The sequence below is a fragment of the Oryzias melastigma genome, linkage group LG14, assembly GCF_002922805.2.
Source record: "Oryzias melastigma strain HK-1 linkage group LG14, ASM292280v2, whole genome shotgun sequence".
NCBI lineage: Eukaryota > Metazoa > Chordata > Actinopteri > Beloniformes > Adrianichthyidae > Oryzias > Oryzias melastigma.
In genome coordinates, this window is record NC_050525.1 from 13181657 (window position 1) to 13207456 (window position 25800).

Below are 25800 nucleotides of genomic sequence, written 5' to 3' on the forward strand. Positions count from 1 at the left end.
TGTTTTTAACGACTCCTGAGATGACACTAAATGAAGAGATCTTATGTGTTTGATCAATCCTCCAACATGTACACATGTCAGATGACTGAGTGAAATGATGATTAAATCTATTATCAGAACTGTTTAATTTAAGTTTACATGTTATTATCTTCTGCTGCACAGCAGTACCTATAGTTTATGTTCAGAAGAAATTAGTAAATAATATAAAAATAATTGCAGGTTAAGGTTTAAAAATCTGAAGTCCTAAAGCTCTTTGCAATAAAGATTAGTTTGACAAATATAGTTATTTGATTGATATCGTTATCGCACAAAATGAAAAAAACGATATCGCAATATGAAAATTACCATATCGCCCAGCCCTACATGATGGAGCACATATATAAAAGAATTTAAACCCAAAACAGCATTTGAGTATTCAAATTTTGGTAATAGGGATCGGATGAAGAAGAAGAAAAAAAAAAAATGTGGTTTGAAAACTCTTGAAGTTGTGACGCAGCAACTGAAATGGGTGGACCAAAGTCTCCCTGCTCTCCTCCATTCTGATGCATCTAATTGTGAAGAGATTCGGTCACAGCCTATGATTTAATTAGAGGGGAGAAAAAATAAAAAATAAATAAATAAACAAGATAATATCCTGATAAATTGTTAACCTTACGATGTGATACTTTGTTTTAATATGTTTGGTAAATTTTTGAAATGGTCAACATTACACAAGAATAATCAATTTCCACCTTACGAGCTTGTGAATTAAACTGTTCTCGAGCAAAACTTGCTTCATTTCCTAATTACAAAAAAACCCCAAAAAACTGAAGATAAAATATAGACTACCTCTCAGGTTGTTTTGAAACGTTTAGCTTTAGTGTTCCAGGCTGCTATAAGCAGAGCAGTACCTTTTCCAGTTCTTGTCCTCAAATAAAAACCTTGCAATCACTTCACCTCCCTCCTGGTTTGAAGCGTGTTATAATTATAGTGTATGTTTAATATAGGCTGCTTTCATTCCATCAGTTCTGAAGGTACAAAGACTCAGAGCTACATATTTAATCCTCAATTGTACTTGATCGTTATCAACATTGTAAGCTCAGAGCTATTACAGCTGTGATAAGAGTCTGCCGAATTCAAACGTTTTTATTTTTGTGGGAAAATCTTTTCTGTGAATGACAAAGCTTAATGTACATGCAGAATGCTGACAAAAAAATTAATACTATAGTGTGAGCACTAATTAAAAAAAAGTGTAATAGTGCAGTTCAGGGTCTACTGGTCAAAACACCATTTATGTCCTATTTATTAGACGAGTATAGCAATTTAACCTTCTCCAGGTTTGCAGTTGGTTCACCACAGTTTTGCAAAGTGACATTCAGATATTTAAAAAAAAAAAAAAAAGACAAAAATTACTGTTATTTATTTAAGAGGCCATGTTTACAAAAGTTACAGAGACCATATCAGTGAAAGCCGACAAAAAGGAAAAAAAAAAAATAGTAGAACTGCCAGCTTTTTTTGCCACTTCAAAGAGATAATAAATAGTAAGTGTTGGGACACATTTGACTGTGTGTTCATTTGTATAATGTTACAGTATTGTGAGACAGAAACAGGTGTAACCTGTGCAGCGTCATGTGAACAAAACCCAACGCACAAGATTCGAGGCAGGAAATAGCAGTAACAAACGAGAGGTCCTTGCTCCTATGTCCACTTCATGTTTACTTTATTTTATCTTATGTTGCAAACACAAAATTATAAGAATGGTCAAGAGGGAAGACTACTCCCCAGAAGAAAGTAACAAGATGATCATAAGCTTCTAAGAAAGATAAACTTGGGACAAAACTCTGAAAACAGATGTGATTCGTGTCTTTGTGGTGCACTCAATGTTGTCTCTGGCAAAAGCAACTCTGTTCACAACTTCAAAACATGACTGCTCAAGCCCAGAACTCGAGGGCTAATGTCCTATCCTTCTTCCAGTAATCCCTGCAATACCTGCTGCTGATCACCTGGACCAGGTGATCTTTTATTAAGAAGCTGCAAGAACATGGATGTTTGGGCAGTTTTCCTGTTATGAAAGTTCTCTGGTATTTTTATACACAACCTAAAAACAACATCAACAATATGCATATTCAAATATAAAATAGGTTATCTCAGAATGTCTTGACAGCGTTCTCTTTTACAAAGAAATGCTGTTCTGCATTTCCCCTTCATGCAAAACTAAAGCTGCTTCTGGAGTGGATCGGAGATGCAGCAAATACACATTGTTGCAGAACTGTGTGTTTGTTCGTAGTAACAGAGACACTGCAAAGGTGGAGTAAAATGGCCATTAAATGCAGCAATGCGCAAACATGTGAAAATGTAAAAAACTCTGAATAAGAACTGTGTTAAAAATCAAAGCAGCACTGTAAATTAGATGTCCAATGGAGTTGGACAACATATCCCTTAAGACAAATTCAAATTTGTATATACCTCCAAATTCATGCAAAAAAATAAATAAATAAATAAATAATTGCGACGGGCATACCTCCCTTCCATGTTCAACCCAAAAACGACCCCCAAAGATGAACTCTTCCAACCAAAAGAGCCAAAGCCATTCTTTCCCATTATACTTTTCATCATAGGTCGACAGTTTGAAAGTCAAAACTGAGGACATTGCAAGCTGTGATAACTATCAATTCTTATAAAGGTCTTCTTTTTTTGTCAATGCCAAGATTTATTGTGTTACCTTTACAAATCCAACAACAGCAGAATACAGAATGCCTACAAAGACAAGCCCTTAAGATGACTAAAGGATTTAATGCTGTGCCACTTCCAGTGTCACAACAATGGTAATCCGGTTACATTCAAGCACGCCATTCACCCGGACAGCTTGCAAAAAAATTTTGTAGAGGCACAAGTCTGTAAATTGTGGTTTTGCTCAACAGCAAAAATCACTACTGGAGGTCAGCTACAGATAAAGATTTGTCTGTTTGACACCACCAAGGCCAGGTTCAGCTAAATAACAACATCTAGTCTTTGTGCACCGAGGATTGTGGCAATAAGTCAAGTCATGGAGAGTTAATCTTTAAAACAACTTAGAGGCTGCAGTCAAATAGTGACGAATTAGCCAACATTATGCAAAAGACTCTCAAGCTTAAGGAGCCCCCAAAGGTGCATTACTTCAGCATTTACAGTACATTTATCCTCTAAAAAGACACTTTTGGATTCTAACAGTTGCTTCCACACGACTTGATTTGCTGGAGATCGTGGTTCTTTGCACCATAAGTAATGCAACAACAAGAGGAGCTGACAGCCAAATGATGAAATATTACACACTAATTCTATCATTTGTCAAAAAGACCACCGGAAAGTACAAGCCATTCAGTAATCCACAACCTCAAATTGAACCAATAATTTGCATCATCTGATTCTAGACTAATTTTAAACTAAAAAATATGCTGAAAGAAAAACTGATTTCTATGGAAATTAGGAATCAACCTTTGGTAGAATAATTTTTGAAACCAATTATGGAATTTTATCAAGCAAAGGAATAATAACTGATGTCAAATGCTTGGAAAAAACTATAATAATTACCTTCTTGGACCATGCAGGTTAAAAACAAAACTAAAATTGACTTATAAGTTTTTATTTGATCTTTGTAAAGAGCTCTGAAACATTTTCACCATCCTCACAGGGATGTCAAAGAGCAAAGCATGGGAATGACAATTGAAAGCAAGCTATAAAATAATATTTGCAAGAGGATACTCTTTCAGACCAGCTGGAAATTTTAATATATTACTCCAGTGTCAAATTCCAGTTCTCAATGCCTGCTGTCTTGCTTGTTTTTTTTTTTAATTGAAAGTGACTATTTGAACAAAACTTTCAAAATACGTGCAGCCAGTGGTTTCTAACCCGGAGAAAGGGTTATGTTAACGTGTGACCTACAACATTTAGCCTAGGCGGAACTCAAAATATCTGCAGACAATTCAGCAATGTGCATAATTCGTGTGACAAACATGAATTTCCATCGGTTTCTGTGCTTGGTCGCATGTAAATACCTGAAAATAACATCCTTTTTGTTTTGTTTTTTTTCTTAACTATCCTTGCCTCACCAGGAGATGATTACCTGAAAGCGTGTGTTCAACCAATGAGAAGCTCCAAATGAAAAGAAGCAGGCTACTGGACCACAGAGACTGGAATTTGACACCCTTGAAATACATCTTAAACCTGCTTTTGTAGAAGAGCTTGATGTTGTGTTATTTAGTGTGTTTTAGAGCTTCAAAATTAACCGTGTATAACAAAATTAAATAGAATGTGATTTTCAAAAAGGTTACCTGTCATGCAGTCCTAAGGGCATGGTCTCCCCTCGGTGTGCAGGGTGCTCCATACCCTCATAAAAGCACACTATTGGGAAAAACACAACAAGGAAACAATTTAAAATTCAACATTTTAGGTGAAACTTACATGCATGTGTCGTTTCTATTATTCCAGCACATTTCTGATTAAGTTGATGGGTTTATTTACATCCTAGTGATTAATAAGGCAAACACTTAAATTATGTTTTATACGCATGGATTCCTAGAACTTAGTGTAAACACGATTCTCTGGAGTTTTTGCGGTTTCAGTGACCTCACCGCAGTTTCAGGTTAGAAATGAGTGTGGGACGTAAACAAACACAAAAGTTGACATTTATGTCCGTTAATCTCCATCAGTTAACTCGGTAAACAACACGAATTGTCGGCCCCAGGCTGACTGAAGCCATGCCGGATGCTTTTCGGTGTGTGTTGTAGTTTTGTGTCGGGACAAACTTGTAGCTCTGCGAGTTCGGCTGAGTTTCATGCTAGGTGACGGGAGGGCGGGTGGTTTTTCGTGGACCACAGGATGGTTTCGTGTCTGGGTAAAGGTACTATATCACAGCAGGGGCAACCCTTTAATGAACCCTGTTGTCTGTCCATGTTGACTCCACGCTGTTCTCAACAGTCTCCTCTTGCACCAGGGTCGAGCTAACAAGCTAGGCTACTGCTAACACTGGCTGGATTAAATTTCGTTAAATTGCTAAACTCCGGCTGTCAGCTTGTGTACTCCGAACCCACTGGTTATGCTAACATATCAAGAGGCATATAGATAAGGAAGAAACACGAGTTAGTTGGTTTAGTTGGTAGTTGTCTGGTTAAAATGCCACAACCAACAGATGCATTTGACTAGTTAGTTGCCTGTCTTTTGTCAACAATTTGTTTTCTTAGCTACAAACAGCACGCCGAGTATTATGCTAATTTAAAATACAACTTATTAAAAAGAGACTTCTTACCTTCTTACGCCGAACTAACGTTAAATAGCGTCCTTCTTCTTCTCCCCAACCCCTTAAATCCACTTAGACTACAGAAACAGCCTTTCCTGCCACTCCACATCCAATGGGGTCGCTCCTTACTGGCAGACCGGGAGCATCCGAACTTCTGATTGGTTGAAGAGTATGGCAATCTTCAGCCATTGGCTCAAAACTTCCGTTACTAAATAAAGTGGTTTTAAGAGGAGACCTGTTCCCGTGGAGCGTTGAGGGTGAACACTCTGTACTCTGAATCCGCTCGGGATTTGCCTTGTCTTCTAAAACAAGTGTCTGCTTTATAAAATGTACACCCTAAAGTAAAAGAAAGATAATAAAAACATGAATCTGAAATTCAAAGAGTCAAAAGTTCTGCTTGTAAATAATCAGCTGTATGTGTTGCTGCTACAGGATTTATTAGAAAAACTCTTCTGGTTTAAGTAGCAACACAACACAGAAATTTGTCACTAAAGAGTGCTATAAATTAACAGTACATTAAATTACATAACATCTAACCTTTCAGAAGACAGGGATATTTACAGACAGGGTCATAAATCATTTAGCTATGCAAACATGCTGCCTCTCAAATGTGCAGAGATGAAAAATGTTTGACATGCTTTAAACTTATTTTTTGCATTTAGTCTTTTTTTTTTTTTTTTGCTTACAACACATCTAATGCACTGATTTTAAAACGACAACATTTTTTTAAGTTTCCTGTGGTTTGTTTTGTTCACATTTGTTATTTTCATGTTTGTTTGTGTGCAACTGTGTGTGTATTTATGTTTAGTTAAAATGTAATATATAATTGTAAAGGATTATTTATATAAAGAAAATCAGGACATATGGGTGCACAAAAAAAACAGTTTGTGGGATTTTTTTTTATTGCTTTGAAAAACATCAATAAAAATATATCATGTGTTTATACCTCACACTTAACCAATAATCTATAATAATTTTTGGTTGTAATTTTCTGCTTAAAGTATTTGCAGGAAAACATATTTTCAAAATGTTGAGAAAACTTTTCTAGCAGAGTATACAAAACTAAAAATTAAAATCTGAATTGTATGCAAAGCGTCTTTATGTTTTTTACGTGGAAGTGATTAAAAGGTATTGTTGACTCCAAGGTTTTTTTTTTTTTTTACAGTACAGGAGACTGAATTAAGGTCATGCAATATAAACATTAAAAAAATATATGAATCATCTCAACATTTTTGTCTTTAAGTTAGGATGTTTTTGAAGTGTGGTAAATTAGGTGATAATTCCTAGTATAATAGATGAAATCAATAACACAATCAACCTTTGCAACAATAAAGAAAAAATATGGTCTTCTCTTCAAAATAGGCAGATGGTTTGAAAGAAGGAACAAGCTTAGTTTTGGTGTTGAATTTAGTCACAGTGTTTTCTGTAAAGCCTCAGTTTCCTTTTAGGTGGTGTGTGGTCAACCACAGTAAATTTAAAGGTTATTAAAAAAAGAGGACCAGAGGGAACAGGGTCAGGAAGAAACATAGACTCTTATTCATGCTTTTTGCCAGTGGTTAGAACAAGACATGTGCCGTAGTATATGATTAGCCCTATGAACTACTTAAAAAAAAACCATATTGAAGAATATAAGTAACGATATTGTAACATATGTATGTCGACATACAGATTAATTAAAAAACTAGTGTCACAATTTCTCTTCTAGTGGTTGTTGGGAACATTTGGCAATTCTTGACAGATTAACAAACAAACGAATACATGTTGTCGTTCCCTTTTTGGCAGAACACATCATGGGTCAGCTGTTGCTGCTTCACACAGGTGACTTAGCAGACATTTTTTTATATACCTCGGTTGCCCTTTATTTATTTAAATTTGGCTCGTCATAATTCAAATTTATTTTAATTGTTTACGTAAATAAATAAATTATTTTGGTGTAAAAATATATCTACAAAAAGATATATGAAGCCTTTTACTTGGATAGTTAAATTCACTTACAGTATTGTCTAACAAGGAAATGAAAAAAGTAAATTAAGTGGCAAAGGGATTTTAAAAGAAAACTGTCATTACATTGGTCCAGCTATTAGAGGGAAAGCTTTATGTGAAAACTATTTAAAATAGGGTGCGGCCATATTTTTTTTCACGTATTTAACATATAATGCTAGCATCCCTCCAATCCAGCAGGGGGCAGTAATTCTCAAATCAGTGTTTTTTTTCCCCCACTCGCCAGTACAACTCAGCTGTACAGCCCCGCCTTGATGCCTAAATGTTAACATATCAATGATCACATCAAGATGTTATCTTTCTAGGGAGTGAATAGTTTCCGACGCAGTTCCGTTAGCTCAAAATCTACTCAAGAAGCCGCTGTTGTTATCGTCAAAACGGCCCGTCTAGCTTTAGCTTTCACGGCGTAGGTTCTGCTGTGAACGAGACCCATGTAAGAGGTGACAGTTCGTTAGCATTAGCTGTTGTATGTGTGAACGACTGTAACGTTATGCCGTGACGTTTGACGAGTAAGTTTGTAGTTGCCTGGGCTTAGTCCCTGGAATTACATAGTTAATATTGACAGACATTTATGGCGAGACAAACACAAATGTATAACACTTGAAAAACCTGCAGGTTTGGGGATTTACGGAGCTGTCTGGCTGCTTTGTCGGACTAGCTGGGAAGCTAATTTGGCGTTAGCATGGCGTCAGACACAAGCGACACCGAAGAGTTTTTTGATGCCCCTGAAGACGTAACTTTTACACCACCTCCAAAAGAGTAAGAGAAAACCTTTATTTCTTCCTTTAACACAGTTTTCTTATAAATACCACACTTATTTAGTAAATGACAGATTGTGCTAAGTGTACACACCACTGAAGTAGCCTCCCAGATCATTTAGAAACTGGATTCAGAAAATGTATCATTCAGATATCATTAAAAGATATGTTTTGATATATTTTGTGTTGTTTATTAATTGTTTACGGACGTAGCGGGAAAGCCTGACACTTGAGTCACATGATCACATTCTTAGACCAGTACTGTCTGGGAGCTGGTTCCTGTACACAAACACACAGTTCTTTTTCTTTAGAAGCTCATTTCCCTTTACTAAAGTGAAAATGTAAATGTATTTAATCAAGGAGATCTAGAAAACTCTACAGTTTAAAACCAAATGAACTTTACAGAAAAGCAAACAGATGTGCACTCATTGTGAAATAGCTGAGAAAGAAGATAAGAAATTGTATGATATTTTGAAATGTACCTGTGGGCCCTTGTTAGTAAAACTGATCAGACATGGTGGTACCAAGACTGCATGTAGGTCATGTTTCCTAAACAAAATGTAATGTCAGCAAGAAGGAAAAAATAAAAAAGTCCCACAGAATTATGTTGCACAACTCAACACCTCCAGAAGTATATTTATTTGTTCCATAATACTTTAAAAAAAGACTCATAAGCTACAGATGACAGACGCAACTTTTTCTGTCTTTCTTTCTTTTGTTTTTTGTTGTGGCCGTTCTTATAATTTTTGGAGCTTTATTGAATGTGTACTTTTACCTTTATCTCTTGTATCTTTTTAGGTCGCCTGCAAAGTTTGTCATTCCTACACCCCAGGTATGTTTGTTTAAACCTTCACAGGGTTGAATCCAGGCAAATGCTTCACTGAGTGAATGCCGTCATGAATGTTGCAACTCCAGCTTGAAATTGGAATGAAGGTCACCAGCATGTAAAAATCCCAAGTATTTTACTTTTTCTAGGTGTGTCTGTGTGCAAGTATATACAATTCTATCAGTTTTTGTCAATTAAAGAAATCATTCTGGTTGTACTGATGGTGTTTATTATTATTTTTAATTTAATGTTTGGTAATTTTATTTAATTTAGTCTAAAATTTCCTGTTAAATCAGAGCAAATTTAATAGATACATTTTTAGGCATGTTTTTATTACTGAAAAGCATTTATTAAAATAAACTACTGTAATTCCAGTAAGCAAGGGTTAAAAAAATACTAACACATCCAGGTTAAGACAATTAGCCATTTCCGGTTATTGCAAATGGAGAGTGACAGTTGGACAAAATTGTTAAAAGTAACTTACTTTTCAATGCTTTAATGGTTATATATGGGTTTTGTGATGTCTTGCTGGAATTGAGTAAAGAATGAACACAGAAGCTGACAAATTAAAGCCACTGGTTTCTAAGTAAATGTGACCATGGCACCCAAATTTGTCCTGTTTGTATCCTTAACTCATGCTATTCTCACTTATTTTTTTTAATTTATTTTTTTGTTGGTCCCCAGAGTTAAATGGTTTTATGACTTCTGTAAATGCAACAATCTTTAACCACTTCAGTCTTCGGCCTTTTCTTTACCTTTTTTTTGTAATTATCAAGTTTAAGTCCTTAGTTAGTCATGAACTTGTGTTACTAAATTAGTTTCTGCTTCTTTAGTTAACTAGTTACATATATTTTTTTCAGTCTAACAGTTTGTGTCCTAAATGTTCATATTTCTGAACTGATAAATGAAAGAGCACCAATAGTTAAGTGGTGTATCACTTGGCTTTCTGTAAATTTAGGTTTATATTCTTAATAGAAGGATAAAATCTTTTTTTTAGAACCCGTCAGTTCTTTAAAGTGATATTTTCATGGGTATCAAGGTCAACTTTACATAAAGTATTGTTCAATAATTGTGTAATCTAGATTATGCATTGCCGAACAGATCTGCTAAATGACACATCAATATTTTGACTGTTGTTTTTTCACCTTATGTCATTTTTTTTTCTGTTGAATTCTCCTTTAGCTCTCACAAAGTGCAGTTAATGCTGCGGTGCAGGATGCTGCGTGTGCCGCATCTGAACCTCGGCAGGATGACCCCTTACAGGTTTGTGGTTTTTTTGGTCATTTCTAGTTATGCATGTATTTGGAACGTATCTGCATTGTATTTTTGTGCAGGTTTCCACTTGAGGTGAGCTAATACAAGAACATAAAAAACTCTTGTTAATCATTTAACATTTTATCAAATATAATTACATATTTCGTTGTAAAATAAAGTTGTTTCTCTCGCTCACAGATCATTGACAGCATCATTGAGGAGAGTCAGAAAGGAGATGTTGGAGAGGTAGCTCAGCTTTTAGATCATCTCCATGTTGACGTGAGAGCAGAGGCGGAGCCAAGGCAACAGCAGAACTCGGAAGGAGTCGACGGGGATCAAGAAGCACCGGCTTCTGCACTAGAACTTGCCAAGAGGCCGGAAGAACCGGAGAGAAGCGCAGCAGCAAATGGAGAGCACTCTTTCCCTGATCCTGAAGCCGCAGATGCTCCGGGGCCATCGGCCGCCTCTCAAGAGCAAGTTCAGCCTCCGGACGTCACCAGGACTATTGGCCAGAGTCAGCCTGATGGGGCTGGCGTGTCTGCTGAAGGCGGTCGGGACTGCAGACCTGCAGACATCTTGGACCAGGTTCCTATGACAGACAGGCCATCGGACTCCGACTCGCCAGGGCCGATGAAGCCTCCACGACAGTTCACAGTAGAACCGGATATCGTAGCTAGCACTAAGAAGCCCCCTCCCTCACGGCCGCCCCCTCCCAGTGGAGGCCCTCCACGGAGGCCTCCTCCTCCGTCATGGCAGAGCTTACCGTCCAAAAAGTCACAGGAGTGTTTGAGGCCCAGTGGGCTAGAAGGTAGGCTGCAGAACCAAAACACACACACACATATATATATATATATATATATATATATATATATATATATATATAAATGTTTTGTCTTAAATTCAATTTATTGGATTAAATAATCACATTCATGGGTGTTTTATATTTAAGTAAATTTTTTTAGAGCTGTTTCAAGTTCTAAAGTTCTGCTCCCAATTTTCTAACACAAGTCTGTTCACGTCTGAATGAGTGACATCACCTGCAGTCAACATGTGATTTATGTTACTCAATAACAACGAAGGAAAAACTGACATCTGTGAAATTCGGTTTCAGGGCAAAACGCTAAATGAGGGTGTGACTTTTCACCTCTATAACATTTTCAACTCAAAACGAAGCAGGAAATGTTCGAGAAGAACAAAAAACGAAAAATATTCTTTTCAATGTGTTCCAAATACAATTTTTTTCCCCTTAAATAAGCTTCAGCTACTGTTGGGGTGTTTGTTAGCATTTTGCGTCACTTTTACCTTCAACTGTCAGATTTGTGAAGCAGTGTTCCCATCAAGTCTTCTTTTCTTTTCTTTTCTCCAGTATTTGTAGTGAGTTCAGGCAGTTCTGGCTCTCTGGAGCCGTCCGGCCTGGTGTCTCCCTGCGGCACAGGAAAGAGTCTAAGTAAGGACCTGCAGCATTCCTTGGATTTGGCGAGCGCCACCAGTGGGGACAAAGTGGTGACGGCACAGGTCAGTGAGATTGGAGGGCGGACATTATTTTGTCCGGCAGAGGTTCACTTTAGGGATGGGCAATATATCAGTGCCAGTATCAGTATCAGCCGATATATGGTCTGATATATTTTTTAAGTGATACTTGTTCCTTTGAGATCTCTTGCTGTATGTTAAAAAGGTCAAGTGCAATCTGATTGTACATTAAAATAATTGTTTTACATTTTTTATATAAAAATAAAAAGATAATTTTGTGTCATGTATTTACTTAAGTATCAGTATTATCAAATCATTGGTCACAGTTGCAGGGGAAATATCAGTTATCTGTATTGGCCTGAAAAAATTATACTGACCCATCCCTAGTTCACTTTATATATTTATTTGTTTTATTTTTTCTTTGTTTTTGAAGGAAAATGACGATGAGCAGGCTTCATCGCAAAGTGGAGGACAGACCCCCGGCCCTCAGCGTCCACGCTCCAACTCTGGGAGAGAACTGACCGATGAAGTGAGAGCTCCACTACTTGTCTTGTTTCCCCTACAGTCTTTGTTTAGAAAGATTTTTCTTTCACGTTTGAATACCTGCATGTTCTTAATATATAATATAATATAGCACCCTAACATTAATGTTTCAACCTTTCCATAGGAAATCTTGGCGAGTGTGATGATCAAGAATTTAGACACTGGGGAGGAGATCCCGCTCATTCAGGCAGAAGAGAAACTACCTGCAGGGATCAACCCCCTCACTCTGCACATCATGAGAAGGACCAAAGAGTACATCACGTAAGCAGGAGGGTATTTCTATTATGCACTATTCATTCTATTCATTGTGCTAAATGTAATTGATTCATTTTTTCCTCTCAGTAACGATGCAGCTCAGTCAGACGACGACGATAAGTCACAAACTCAGCTGACCGAAGCAGATGGAGGAAAGCTGAAACAGAGAACGTAATATTCTCCAGTTCTTTTTCTTTTCTTATTATTCTTCACTTTAAGATTCAATGGGGAATCTAAATGTTTTCATTTCAATCTCCAACCAGAACTCAGTTAAAAAAATTCTTTGGGAAATCTGTGAAGAGGGCCAAACATCTCGCTGAAGAGTACGGAGAGAAGGCCGTCAACAAAGTAAAGAGCGTGCGGGATGAAGGTACGGAAACATGTAATTATTAAAAATGTGAAATAATTATGCTCCAAAAGTAAATACAAAAATAATAAGAAAAACACAATTTTTATTCCAAATTGAATGAAAAACTCTAAAACAGATTACCTGTTTGTATTATTCATCTATCAGTAAACAAATACTTAACAAAAAATAATTTTTAATCTACAATTTACCAAAAATATAGATTATCACATTTCAGAGGTCAGGAAGTGACTGTTGTTCTGAAGCTAGTTATTAAAAAATTTAAGTCTATTGATGGCAAAGTTTTGGGTCATGAGCTGGACTCAAAAGAAGGGAAACTTACCACGGAATAGATAAGAAGACACTTGAAAACTACTATTGCCTCTCTGGAAAACAGTCCATGATAGAACCAACGTTTTTAACCAAAATCTCACAACCTAAATGCCTTTAAAAAGCCATTTTTCATGTTGATCTGAAGCCTCCGTTTCCAAAATCTCCTCTGGGTGGGTGTGGCTATTAGCGCTGAACCAAGTAGCTCCACCCCCGAACTCTGTCAGAAGTATTATTTCAAAGGACAAAATACAAAGACAGATGGAATGAACTGACATCAATGTTGGAGTCAGGAGTGAACTTTGTCATCTATATGTGTCCCTCTTCTGTAAGGACAAATGAAACTCCTTTTTTTGTCATTTCTGTAGTTCTTGCATCAACTGTCGATTTCTTAAAAAGTGTCATGAAATCAGGTTTGCTCATTTTCTTTTGCAAAATTCCTGTAATCATATTGGTTTTTTTCCCCCTCAGTGTTCCACACAGATCAGGACGACCAGTCATCCAGTGACGATGAGGGGATGCCTTACACGCGACCCGCCAAGTTCAAGGCAGCCCACGGTTTCAAGGGCCCCTTTGACTTCGATCACATCAAAGTCGTGCAGGACTTGAGCGGGGAGCACACGGTAGGATCGCCTGAGCGACTCACTCACCTGGTCATTCAGAATCGGCGAGCTTCAAACGTCTTCTCCTCAGGGGGCTGTTTGGACCATGAAGTTCTCTCACTGTGGGCGACTGTTAGCGACTGCAGGCCAAGATAACATCGTCCGCATCTGGGTCCTGAAAACTGCCTTTGATTATTTCAATAACATGAGAATAAAGTACAACACTGACGGTGGGATTATTACCAATTCCAAACAACTAATTTCTGGTTACAAGTCGATTGAATGTGGAACTGAGAGTTATGTACGCTTTCAGGTCGAGTTTCTCCTTCCCCCTCTCAAGAAAGTTTATGTTCCTCTAAGTCGGACACTGATCCAGGGGTGAGTTGAAGACCACCTCGTTTTTGTTAGCTAATACCGTCTTACTCACCATCTTTTTTACGTCTTTCAGGCAAGTTGTTTACCTGAGGACCCAGACAGTGAAGACAGAAACGCTCCTTTCCGACAAATACCCTTCTGCAAGTACAAGGGCCACACGGCTGACCTGCTGGACCTCTCCTGGTCCAAGGTGCTCGCCTTTCTTTCAAATCTCAGGAGGAAGAGTTAAAATCCCTCGTTTCACTTTCCACAATTTTTGTGCTTTTGCAGAACTTTTTCCTGCTCTCCTCTTCCATGGATAAAACAGTCAGGTTATGGCACATATCGCGGAGGGAGTGCCTCTGCTGCTTCCAGCACATTGATTTTGTTACAGCCATCGCTTTCCACCCCAGAGTGAGTTCAGTCCTCTTCAATATTTCTCCTAAATCTATCTTTTTTTGTTGTAAATTTCTTGCTTTTATTTATATTTTTAGGACGACAGATACTTTTTAAGTGGTTCCTTGGATGGAAAACTTCGACTTTGGAATATACCTGACAAAAAAGTCGCATTGTGGAATGAAGTAGACGGGCAAACTCGACTCATCACTGCTGCTAACTTCTGCCAAAATGGGAAATACGCCGTGATTGGTACCTATGATGGTCGATGCATCTTCTACGACACAGAGGTATCCAGTCTCAGATTACTAACAACTACATTACTAAAACATTTCTAATCTGGAATTCAATTCCTCTGTCATTTACCAGCGACTAAAATACCACACTCAAATCCATGTGAGATCCACCAGAGGCAGGAACAGAGTCGGACGCAAAATTACAGGAATTGAACCTTTGCCAGGAGAAAACAAGGTAACGCCGTCCTCCCAAGATGACTTCATCAAACTGTGAGGGTTGTTTTATTTTAGATTCCACTCCTTTCAGATTTTGGTGACTTCAAATGATTCCCGCATTCGCCTGTACGACCTGAGGGATTTGTCTTTATCCATGAAGTACAAGGGTTACGTCAACAGCAGCAGCCAAATAAAGGCCAGCTTCAGGTGAGAGGAGTAAAGTGATCAAATGTTGGCTGAAAAACGATCTGAAATGATTGAGTTTTTCACATTTTTGTCATTCTTTGTGTCCTCACAGCCACGACTACTCCTTCATTGTCAGCGGCTCAGAGGATAAATATATCTACATCTGGAGCACCTACCACGACCTGAGCAAATTCACGTCTGTACGGCGGGACCGCAATGACTTCTGGGAAGGGATTAAAGGTGACAATGCTTTGTGTGTTCAAGGTCGAATGACATTTAATCTTTTAAAAAGTAAATTAAGTTTTTTTTTTATTCTTACAGCACACAATGCAGTGGTCACTTCTGCCGTATTCGCCCCCCATCCAAGCCTCATCGTTCCACAGGAAGCCGGAGCGGAGAAGCCGGAAGCAGACAGCAAGAGTCTGGACTCCACAGACTCTGAAACCATACCGTCAGGTAGGCATTGCTTTCTTCAAAGCTGGACATTGTTGCTTCTTTTGGAAACTGTGGTTTATTTTCTCTCAGGAGCACTAAAGACGGATCACACGGAGGTTCTTCTCTCCGCTGACTTCACTGGAGCCATCAAGGTTTTCATCAATGTGAAGAAGTACTGAGCACTTCAGAGCTCATCAAAAACGTCCTGTTGAATTAAAAGTACTTGTCAGGAGTCTATGATCATCTTTTTGTCTATCGGTTATTGTTCAAAGAAAATGGATGGGAGAGACTCATTTATATAGCCTTGTTCTGTTTTTTTTATCTTTCATACCAGGTGACTGTGAAAATTTTTGCTTTTAGATATCAAGAGATAAGCGGTTGTATTCACGTGTACATTTGTGCTGCAGCGGGACGATTACCTGCTGCAGTTTGGGCACCTTACTCGTTTCTTTGGCTTTCACATTTCAGCAAAATTATTCAAAAGATTTAACATTTTTAAAAAAGTATTTCATTTAATAACTGACAAGAAATCTCCAAAGTATTTTTGCCTTCAAATTCTATTTTTTTTAACAGCTTCTGAGGCTTTCCTTTAAAATATTTCAGCAGACGTGAATGCAGTTAACTATGATTAGGGCTGTTTTTTTTCAGAAACACTACTGGTTCTAAAGTAAAGCACATTTCATGATGGTGGGCCTTCAAATCTGTAACATTTACTGATTTTTGTAAACAAAATGTTCTAGTACTTTGCTCAATAAAAAACTCCTCAAAAACAACAGCTGCTTTGTGTCTGGCTTCTCTAAATCCTAGTAAAGGAGGAATTTTTAATTCCTAAAAACAGAACAGGTCTCAGTTATGTCTTTTAAATACCAATGCTCATCCACAAAAAGTTTTATTTAGTGTCAGAAGTCTGCAGGAGGATTTCTGGTTTTAATTTTAAAAACAAACATGAAAAAAAATATACATACATAGTTACAGTGTTTTAATTTCATTATATAAAAGGCTGCTGCTATGGTGGATGGTTGCAGTAAGCATGAGTCCTCCAGCAGACGGTGGCTGGTTGAAGCGCAGTCCTGGATGATGACGCCCCCTGCTGGCAGTCAGTGTTTGCTCTTCTTTGACTTCTTGTGGGAGCGATGTGGCGAGCGTGATCTGGATTTCTTTGCTTTGTGATCTGGAGATGGTGATCGGGAGCGTTTGGACCGTTTAGGAGACTTTGTCCTGCTGGTGAGAAAGCACAATGACAGATTTGACGACGCAAACGCAGGAACATATCACTGTGATTTATGAAAACGTCTTACGACACTTGCTTTAGAGGAGAAATGCTCCTGGATTTTCGGTCTCCAGGATCGATGCTGCGTTTTCTGTCCTTTCTTCTGTCATCTCTTGGTTTGTCTTTGGCCTTTGACCTCTCATTTTTTTCTTCATCCTTTTGAAATTCCTACAAAAACAAGAAAAGTGAGGTCAGTGAAGTCTATAGGATTCTTTTATGTGATTCTTGTTCTATAAACGCGAAACAAACAAACAAAAAACCTATTCTCATGAAAATTCTGTTTTTAAAGACCCACTTCAGTCACAGACACAAGTTTTTAGATTTTGTCTAAGTATAATCGTGATTAAAAGATCATTGGGAACACCTTGAAGTGAGTCTTCAAGAATTAAAACCTGATTTTTAATGAAGGGTAAAGTTAACTGGTCTCTTTCCACACGTGTTTTTATTTAAGGAGGTCTAGTTTTCCTAAGCTCACCTTCTGCAGCAGTTTGTTTCTATATTGCTCCACTTGCTTTTGGATGCTCATTCCAGGTTTCCTCTGCCTTTTGCCAGATTCCAGCTCATCCTGGATCTTCATAACCTTCACCTGGGTCACATCCATTCAGATGTTAATATATATTGACATGCTTTTATGTTTTAGAAATTGAGAAATGGTGATAATCATGAGGTCAGACACTTAAATTGTTTGGAATTTACCTCCAGTTCCCTCAACTTTTTCCTTTTGCTCTCAGACATCTGGAAACTTCGAAGCGAGCTTTGGAAAACTGCACTGTCATAGTTAGGCGAGCTGCAGGAATCGGCACTACTGTCACTTTCTGAGCCTTCGTTCTCATCCTGGGAATTGGAACTGTTGCCAGGAGAGAAAGAATATATTAAACTGTCAACTTTAATAACAAACGCACAGTAATCCATTCTCTTAAGCTTTACCGAATCTTGGCTTCATCTTCGCTGTCTTGTTCGCCAATAGTGTCCCATTTGGATTCAGTTTTGGCTGAAAGAGAGAGAAAATTGAGAAGAATCTGCCGTCACAGTCAGAGCAAATACTGACTTTTCTTACCTTGAGGAAACGTTCTACTATCACCCATCTTCTCCCATTTAGATAAAGGGACTCTGGAGAGAGCAGCGTTGCCTTCGTCTACTGAGGGAACAAAACACGAGTCAGGTGAAGGAGTTTGGATTATCTTATAAATGCTCTGCTGCATTTTAATGGACAAAAAAACTAAATTAAAAAGTTAACTTTAAGCTAAAAAGATTACATTCTTTTTTCTTTTTTTTTAACCGAGATGATATAATTTTCTATAATTAACTCACATGGAACTCCATCAATGTCATCACTGGAAACACCTAAAGGAACCCCATCAATGTCATCAACTGGGACTCCATCCAGGGGGTCCCAGCCCATGGGGCAGCCGTCGATGTCCTCCGCAGATCTGCCCAAAGGCAGCCCATCTATAGCTGTTCGGTCCAGCGGCGCGCCATCGATCTCAACAGATTCTTCCTACAAACAGACAAGCGCACACCTGTGACGGTCTGCTCACGTCACAATGAGGCAGAGACGCCTGAAAGGGGGAGATAAGCTCACCTCCACGGCCTCCGTCACCTCCTCTCCAGCTTTGGCGAAGCCCAAAAAGATATTCTGAAGGTGGATTAGATAAGGCTCCGGATATATGGCCCAGTCTTCCCATGCCCTAAAACAAATCATGACCTTTTGCTGTGGAGATAAGAAACACTTGTGTTCATCTTTTGTTCTCTTTTTAGGCAAATGTCCTTGTGCGATGCAACGTTACCTTAAACTGTTCGGCCTGCAGCCTGGCCTGTATGTTTTTGTGGGCTGCATTAAGCTCTCCAAATATCTGTGGTAACTTTGTCTCAAAACTGAAAGAACAAGGACCGTGAGAAGAAAGAAAAGCATCGGCGGTGAAGCTGATCTGAAGCAGAGTCTCTTACTATTTACGATAATATGATGCGCCGGCGACTTTGGCACACGAGTTGTGCAAGATGTCCGACACGAGATACAACCTAGCGATCTGTGGAGTTTAGGACCAACAAAAGTTAAGAAGGAAAAAGGGGGAATATTTGATATCATCTGCATCATCTGATGCAGCAAACAAACCTTTAATTGAAGGGGTGTCTGAAGCAAAGAAAACGAATCTGCTATGAGTCCCACGACTTCCTCTGCAGCATCTGCCCGGCCAAGACAGAACAGCATGGCGTTGGCGATGTCTTCTCTGCTTGGAGTGAGCTCTTTAAGAAGTGTTTCCAGTTTCTGTTTGTGTCTAGGTTTTATTGATACAAGAATATCTTTTAATACATTAAAAAGAAAAGCTCTCAGAATAATGATTGAATCAAGTGGATTTACTCGGATCGCAGCTGTCCTTTCTTCAGTTCCTCCTCAGGAGGAGCCTGATCCTCCACCTCCATGCTCTCGGTGTAGCTGTTTAAGACAGGAGGCCTCCATAGCGAACCTCCTCGGAACAAACGAAAATCTGCTGTCCTCCACTTTGTGGGAGTCTCTCCCTGCCAGGAAGACAAAAAAACAAACATGCACTCTTAATTTTTAATCTAAAAGACAATTACTTTCATTTAGGAGATGTTTAAAAACACACCTGCAGAATGGAGAAGAGTTTCCAGCGATAATACACATGATCTTGACTCTTGTTGTCAAAAAGAAACCTAAACCAGTAAAGAATAGGTTAATGAGAAAAGTCTTAAACCAGCAGAGGATGACCACATCCAGCCTACCTACCTGTAATCTGGATTACTTTTTTCTTTGTTCATTATTATGGCTTCAAACATGGGACCTTCACGCACCACAAACTCTATCATCCTGTGAATAAGGAACAAGAGATTCCTGTGGAGGAAGAGACATGTAACAGGGTGGGTTTGGGAGTTTTTAGTTAATACATTTACTTCAGACACATCATGAAGCCTTTTTTGAGAGGGGCTCCTGTTTACAGTCAGACTGCAGAAAGCGTCTGACTGTCAGGTGGTGTTCTCTTGACAGTAACAATCCCAACAGCACCCACAACACCAACAAAACACTTGTTTTTTTAAGATGTGCATCACTCAATGCCCTTTTGGAGAATATATTATGGTATCCTTCTTTTTTTTTTTTTTTTTTTTTTTTTAACTTTAGCAACAAAGAAAATGAGCCTCAAAATATGAATCAGTTTTATTTTGGAAAAGCAACATTTGAAGGTTTTAAGACCTTCAGGTCTGCACATTAACAGTAAAGTGGCTCTGTAATTTATTTCTTAACATTCTTGCAGCGATGTGTCTCTACTTTGACCTGAGCCAGAAGCATTGACTGTATATAAGGAACTGGACCAAGTGAGTCTCGAGTAACCCACAGAAAATGTCTTAATTCTGGCTCCAATTAAATTAAGTTAATTCAGTCTCTCTTTTTTTTTTTACAATACAGATGGTGACATGTTGGAACCAGACGACAATTGGTCAGTTAATAAATGAGTTTTAAAAAAAATCAGGATTAGCAAGAACGTGTTAAAAAAAGTAGTAGAGCAAGAAATTGTTATTCTGACAAATGTCAATGACTGAGAAATAGCTGTGTATTTCTCTATGGAAGTCTATGGGGTTTTCTCTTCTTGGAGCCACTTCCTGTTTGGAGCATGAGAGGTCACTCAGTCCAGTTCTCATATACAGTCCAGGAGCTACTTTCATCTAAAGCTCTATCATGAGCACACCGATTATATAATTCAACTGGAATAATGTTTGTTATTTTCCAATTACATTAAGTTGCAATGTCTGGCAAAAATTCTTCTTTACTAAATATTTATACTTTTGTCAACAAATTTTGTGGACTACTGAGAAGCATCTCGCTAACTCTGGAGGACCTCTGGAGCATCTCTCTGCATGAGCAGCTCTTAACCTCAGTTCCTCCAGCCTTCAAGAACCTAAAACACACGTGTTGTGACAGCGGATCAGCCATAGTAAGAAGAGTATGTACCTTTCAGTTGGGATAACCACTTTGACTACGGCTTCGGACAGAGTCTGTTAGTGAAGACAAATCAAATAGAGTATTAAAAAGTGAGTACTTGTACTGCAGGAGACATTCAACATAAATATATATAGAGGAGTGACTCAAAAACAAAACTACACTCTATCATATGAGCTAACAAGCATCGTAATACTTGGACTAAACTTGTTTCCTATCACGGATGACAAATTTATTTTCTTTGGTATTTTTTAACGATAAAATGAAGAATTTTAAAAACTTCTCTTTAAAAAAAAAACAAAAAACACAAGAACTATAAGTTATAAAAAAGTCATTTAAATTTTGAATCCGGAACACTGCCGGCTCTAAAGGCAGGACTGTACCTTGTCTAGCTCTGCTTTGGACGAGCTCAGCGGCTTGGTGAAGTCGTTGCGAAAACGATCTCTTGGTTGAGCGTTGAACGGGAGTCCGGATGGAGGCGGCGGGGCGACTCTTACCCCGATCGGCGTGTAAAGAGGCTGAGGCGGGATGCGGGCTGGTTTTCCCCATCCCAGCTTCATTTCAAAGCCCATAATCACTTTACCTAAATGCAGGAGATATCACTGCTGTCCAGATCAATACGACACTGAGATTCAGCCACAGAGATAGAACGATGAATTAAAGATTAGAGAAGAAGAAAACTCGCTTATACCGTCGAGGGCAGCCATGGCTCTCTCCGCATCTTTCCGTGTCATGAAAGCCACAAAAGCTCGGTTTGAAGTCCGGCCTCGCTCCTCTTCTGTTCGAGGCCACATTATCTTTACACTTGCCAAGGGCCCATATTTACAAAACTCTCTGCAGAGCATCTCCTCATTCATCTGTATAGACAGAAAATGTAAAACAGATACACATCTGCTAATCCCGTTAAGGTCAAGACGTCTTTACCTTTGGGCTTATGCAGTTGATGTAGAGGTTAGTGGTGATCGGCACTGTTAGGTCGTCATATAACACTGAAAGGTGAAAACAGGCTTGAGGTGAGACACGAGGCTTTGCTAAATAATAAAAAATAGATATAGTTTTCCTAAATTGAACTCTCACTGGATCTTCCAGACAGTGGAATATCCAAATCTCCACATATTCCTCCTTCAGCTCCTCCACCGGGGTCATTTTTCTTCCTTTTGTGCCTTTCCTCACGCTCCTCCTGTATTCTATTTTTTTTCCATACACAAAAAAGACTTTTTATTAAACAAAACTCACCAAGCTATAACGGAGAGGACATATTTTGCAAACAGACTCACAGCTTGAGCTCTTCTTTGAACAGCTCCAGGTTACTCTTCCTCTTTTCATCTGCCTTTTTTTTGAAAGCCTGTTCACCAAACGAGCAGAAATCTCATTTAAAGCATCTTAAAACTATCAGGTTTTGATTGCGTTAGAAGTCATGATCATCACTTACACTTGAAGATGCACTTCAAAGTTATTGGTACTCACAGCTTTTTTGCTATCAGCAGATGATGTGGCCGAGACATGATGGGTCACCGGGGAAAACTTTGTTGCCGGTCGGTAGAGCTTACTTTTTTTGACCTCCGCTGCCTCCTCCTCTGCAGAAAGCACAATCAAAGCATTTGCAACTTCCGGCACAACTGCATGTTCATTCAGAGAGTTTGGTTCAAACTATTTTCAATCCCATTGGCGAGTCATTTATGATATTAAAGCAATTTGTAAATGATGAAGTAAACATAATGACAATCGTTTTTAGAGCAACACACTAACATGATGGAAAAGCTTAAAAACTATCACTTTTGTTTGATAAATAGATCCAGGAAACTGGAATCATGGCCAACACCTGAAAAAGTAACAAATTGAAAATATATTACTATGTTATTACTGTGAATGTTTTTTTATTATTATTATTTTAAAGTAAGAATGAATTTCCGAATTTATAGTATTTCCTAATTTCAAATATGTCACTTGAAATTTGTTTTTATTTGGTGGCATTTTGAAATTATAAATATAGTGGACAGTTGACTGATAAAAAAAGGTACAGAGTAATTATGAAAAATGTCATAATATAATTAAAGCTCAACCTTCACAAATAGGAAAGAAACATACAACAGTACCATATCCCGGAAAAAAACTATGTTTTCTTTGTTTTCACTAAGCAATGACGGAAATATTATATCCATATTTTGTTCTATGTACAACTACATCAATCCAAATGCTTACCTTTAGTAGCATTTACAATTCCCCCACGGACAAAAGTCTTTACTTTTCTATCATCACTGCCCTCAAACGATGCCAAAAATTCTTCAAACACCTCCGCTGCTTTCTCTTCCTCCTTTAGTGCAGGATGGAGGCATTCTCTCATTATAATAATGCATTTTTAATAAAGTCATGAGGAAAATATTTTTCTTTACCTTTTTCTTGAGCTGCTCTTGTTCTTTTTTTGACAGTACTTTGACCGGAGCTGCAATTTTCCCCTTTTTGTCAGCCATTTTCTGTCAAACTGTAAACAAAAACAAAGACAAAAAAGTTGGATGTACAACAACGCGAATTAGATGTACAACAACAAAAAATACTACTAAAACAAACACTGGATATGTCCCCAGTTTCTGATCCCTAAAAAGTATAAAAAATATTCGTTTGCTGTAATAATATACTGTTAATCTCAAACTATTCTATTCAGAGGTTAAAAGTAATCAAGCAGCTAAATTTGATTTTTTTTTTGGTTCATTTAAGTTTTAATGAACTCCTTCTGAATTAGCTCCTGTAAACGTGTTCAAATAATGTCCATCTTTTCACAATTATTTATCCTACTTCTTTAAAAAAAAAAAAGTTTTGGACATGAGAAGCTTGAGGTCTATTACACTCATGTTTTTGGGAACTATTGCAAGATATTAGGGGATGTGGGACCAGAAAAAGCTATTAAATCGACATGTATTTTATTTTAATCCCAACATAGAAATGAACAGGACAAAAGAATAAACTAAACCACTAGTAATAGCATTAAAGAAACATTAAGCTATTCTTGCATTCATTGCTTACTGATGAAGTTTGCATAGATACAGTAACTCAAGTGCTGCTAAACCCAAAACCAAGCAGAACACAATGTTTATAAACCATCATAACACCACTATGTGAATATATATAATTTCAAAGAAAGAAAAAAAAATACTTTTATTCTTTGTTTTCCTAGAAGCGGTAAAAACAGGCCTGAACTGAATGCAATCAGCTAGCGATGCTAACGTTAGCTAACATTTCTGTTTAGCTAGGCTACCTGTCGTTGGATACCAGGAAAAAAAGGGAAGCTAACCTCAACTTTAACCCGAGTTTTTGCAGCGATGTGTAGTCATATCAACCCTCTGCTGCAGCTACTCTGCACACATGAAGTGCTTAAGGGAGTTAACCAGTCAACATCCAAATGCAACGCTCACTTCTTTAGCAAGCTAACATCACAGTTGCTGCTGTTGTATCACATAAAGCATTACACTGCTCTGCGTGCACGCTGCTCCATACCTGGGGGGAAACGGTGTGCCCTTATCGCTGTTGCAATTGTGGACACATGTGTTTTGGGGAGTAAACGAGTCACCAGAAGGTTTCGGAGCACTCCTCGGTGAGAACAGGCTCCTGCTCAGCTCCTCCTGAATGAAACTCCGTCACCCTCTGCAGTCATCACACTGAGGCTGGTTTCAAAGAATTGATTTATTTGTAGGCACATTTAGCTTGTCATGAGTTATCATACAGTGTTCTCCTGCCTGATTTTCTTGTAGTATTCGGCTTTAATATTTTTTTAATAATGTAATTTACTTTTTTTTATGAAGAGTGCAAGAAAAAATACAAAAAAGTGAATTTATGAACACAAGCAGGTGATTAAACATCTAAAACGAAATGATTCCAGCAGTTCATTAACCCTCTCGATTCTATATTTATTATATATTTTTTATTTTTATTTTTTATTTTTTATTTTTTGGTCCAGTGTCCAAAGATGAAAAACTGATTAAAAGACAGGCACATCAGTGGGCAGGGCCATGCTGTTGCTATGGAAACGCTGTAAGGTGACTGTCTCGTGAAAGAATCCTAGCTCAGCCTTATGGGTGCTGGCAGAGCCAAACTTATAAATAATAGTCAAATAACTTAATACATTAATAAATATATATTTTATTTACAAACACTTGGAATCAATTATTAATACGTCTTGGGGACATTTCCTGAAAAATTCACGTATTTAGACAAAAATTGGAATGATCACTATTTATTTCATCCAACATATGCTTTAATTGATTAAAAAAATGCATGACTTAAAATTTTGAAAAGAAGAAAATACAGGATGATACCTTGTCCCTTTACAAAGTGTTTGGTTTAGCCTGTTACACAATTTAATTTGAGTTACATCCAATTTGTTTTGTTTAAATTAATCTATTTATACCAATGGAATTTATTTAGTTTTTTATGAAATTAGTAGACTTTGCAGTTTTCTTTTTTTTAAATAACAGATGAGCACTTTCTTTTTGTCTTTATTACAAACACTAATTAAATTATTAAATAATTATTTTTAAAAGTTTGGTATTTATGAAATGATATTGCATTTTCAGACACCAGGTTCATATTTCTTAATCTGTTGCAAAGCAGAACGATAAAAAAAGAGTACACTTTCATAATTAAATGATTTTTATCAAATTATAGGCCTACTTAAAAATTATAATTAAAAAAATGCACACATCTGTATAGCCTACTACGACCACAAGGGGGCGCTTGCCACTGCGCATGTGCACAAGTCCCAAGTGCGGGTACATGCAGAGGGTTGGGTCAGGATCATAGAAACATCTGCTGTAAATTTCGGGCGAAAACAAACAACATCTTTTATTTTAAAAATACCATGTATACAACTTTAAAATAAACATCCTTAAAAATAAGCTAAAATGAAATATTTAATCAAAAATGTGCTTTAAATGGACGTTTTTCAGAAGAATGAGTCCCAAAAATGATTAAAAATGATACATTCTTTTAGATGACAAATGTCACATTCATAGGTGTGAGAAAAAATGAAAAAAAATAAATAAATAAAAATAAAACGAAAAAAAAAAATTACAGAATACTGTGTTCCATCTGCAAAGTGAGGATCCAGTTTTGTTCTGAAGTC

At 37.7% G+C, this 25800-nt stretch overlaps 3 protein-coding genes across 11 annotated transcripts in view; 1 reads left to right on the forward strand and 2 right to left on the reverse strand.

The window, feature by feature from the left end:
- The window catches only part of klhl13 (kelch-like family member 13), a 30105-nt gene extending 24447 nt beyond the window's left edge, over nt 1-5658 (reverse strand). The window contains exons 1-2 of the mRNA XM_024266128.2: nt 5264-5658; nt 4290-4359 (exon numbers count right to left, since the gene is read on the reverse strand). Of these exons, the coding sequence (XP_024121896.1) occupies nt 4290-4342 (53 nt within the window). The 5' untranslated portion in view covers nt 4343-4359; nt 5264-5658. The remainder of the gene's footprint in view (nt 1-4289; nt 4360-5263) is intronic.
- A 1805-nt stretch (nt 5659-7463) lies between these two features.
- wdr44 (WD repeat domain 44) lies at nt 7464-16235 on the forward strand. Of its 2 annotated transcripts, XM_024265784.2 has the most exons (21): nt 7464-7764; nt 7871-8014; nt 8812-8845; nt 10022-10102; nt 10292-10901; nt 11460-11608; nt 11997-12092; nt 12231-12367; nt 12449-12532; nt 12625-12731; nt 13509-13660; nt 13731-13869; nt 13953-14017; nt 14088-14204; nt 14285-14407; nt 14488-14679; nt 14759-14860; nt 14933-15048; nt 15140-15267; nt 15349-15483; nt 15553-16235. In XM_024265784.2, the coding sequence occupies exons 2-21, from the start codon at nt 7938-7940 to the stop codon at nt 15639-15641; spliced, it is 2733 nt and encodes a 910-aa protein (XP_024121552.1). In that variant the 5' UTR covers nt 7464-7764; nt 7871-7937; the 3' UTR covers nt 15642-16235. The 2 variants fall into 2 exon arrangements, with proteins under 2 accessions (XP_024121552.1, XP_036071239.1); XM_036215346.1 differs by lacking the exon at nt 7464-7764 and having other exon boundaries at nt 7771-8014.
- A 99-nt stretch (nt 16236-16334) lies between these two features.
- zgc:163098 (uncharacterized protein LOC100037380 homolog) lies at nt 16335-24965 on the reverse strand. Of its 8 annotated transcripts, none has more exons than XM_024265788.2 (25): nt 24177-24961; nt 23974-24031; nt 23078-23166; nt 22887-22998; nt 22152-22261; nt 21962-22029; nt 21762-21871; nt 21609-21673; nt 21376-21541; nt 21068-21267; nt 20697-20740; nt 19479-19583; nt 19339-19405; nt 19092-19249; nt 18846-19008; nt 18680-18759; nt 18520-18607; nt 18315-18443; nt 18044-18230; nt 17790-17870; nt 17660-17723; nt 17429-17579; nt 17208-17318; nt 16761-16900; nt 16335-16683 (listed from the first exon to the last, which is right to left on the reverse strand). In XM_024265788.2, the coding sequence occupies exons 3-25, from the start codon at nt 23153-23155 to the stop codon at nt 16560-16562; spliced, it is 2601 nt and encodes an 866-aa protein (XP_024121556.1). In that variant the 5' UTR covers nt 23156-23166; nt 23974-24031; nt 24177-24961; the 3' UTR covers nt 16335-16559. The 8 variants fall into 8 exon arrangements, with proteins under 8 accessions (XP_024121556.1, XP_024121555.1, XP_024121554.1 ...); XM_024265787.2 differs by having other exon boundaries at nt 23974-24036; XM_024265786.2 differs by having other exon boundaries at nt 23974-24052.
- Between the last annotated feature and the right edge of the window lie 835 nt (nt 24966-25800).

Coding starts and splice junctions, on each gene's coding strand:
- wdr44 (XM_024265784.2), top strand. CDS start 7,938: ATGGCGTCAGACACAAGCGACACCGAAGAGTTTTTTGATGCCCCTGAA. Junction 12,368..12,448: donor AGGACCAAAGAGTACATCAC/GTAAGCAGGAGG, acceptor TTTTCCTCTCAG/TAACGATGCAGCTCAGTCAG. Junction 14,861..14,932: donor CTTTGCCAGGAGAAAACAAG/GTAACGCCGTCC, acceptor CACTCCTTTCAG/ATTTTGGTGACTTCAAATGA.
- zgc:163098 (XM_024265785.2), bottom strand. CDS start 23,155: ATGGCTGACAAAAAGGGGAAAATTGCAGCTCCGGTCAAAGTACTGTCA. Junction 22,999..23,077: donor AAGAGCAGCTCAAGAAAAAG/GTAAAGAAAAAT, acceptor CCTGCACTAAAG/GAGGAAGAGAAAGCAGCGGA. Junction 16,684..16,760: donor TCTCCTCTAAAGCAAGTGTC/GTAAGACGTTTT, acceptor CTTTCTCACCAG/CAGGACAAAGTCTCCTAAAC.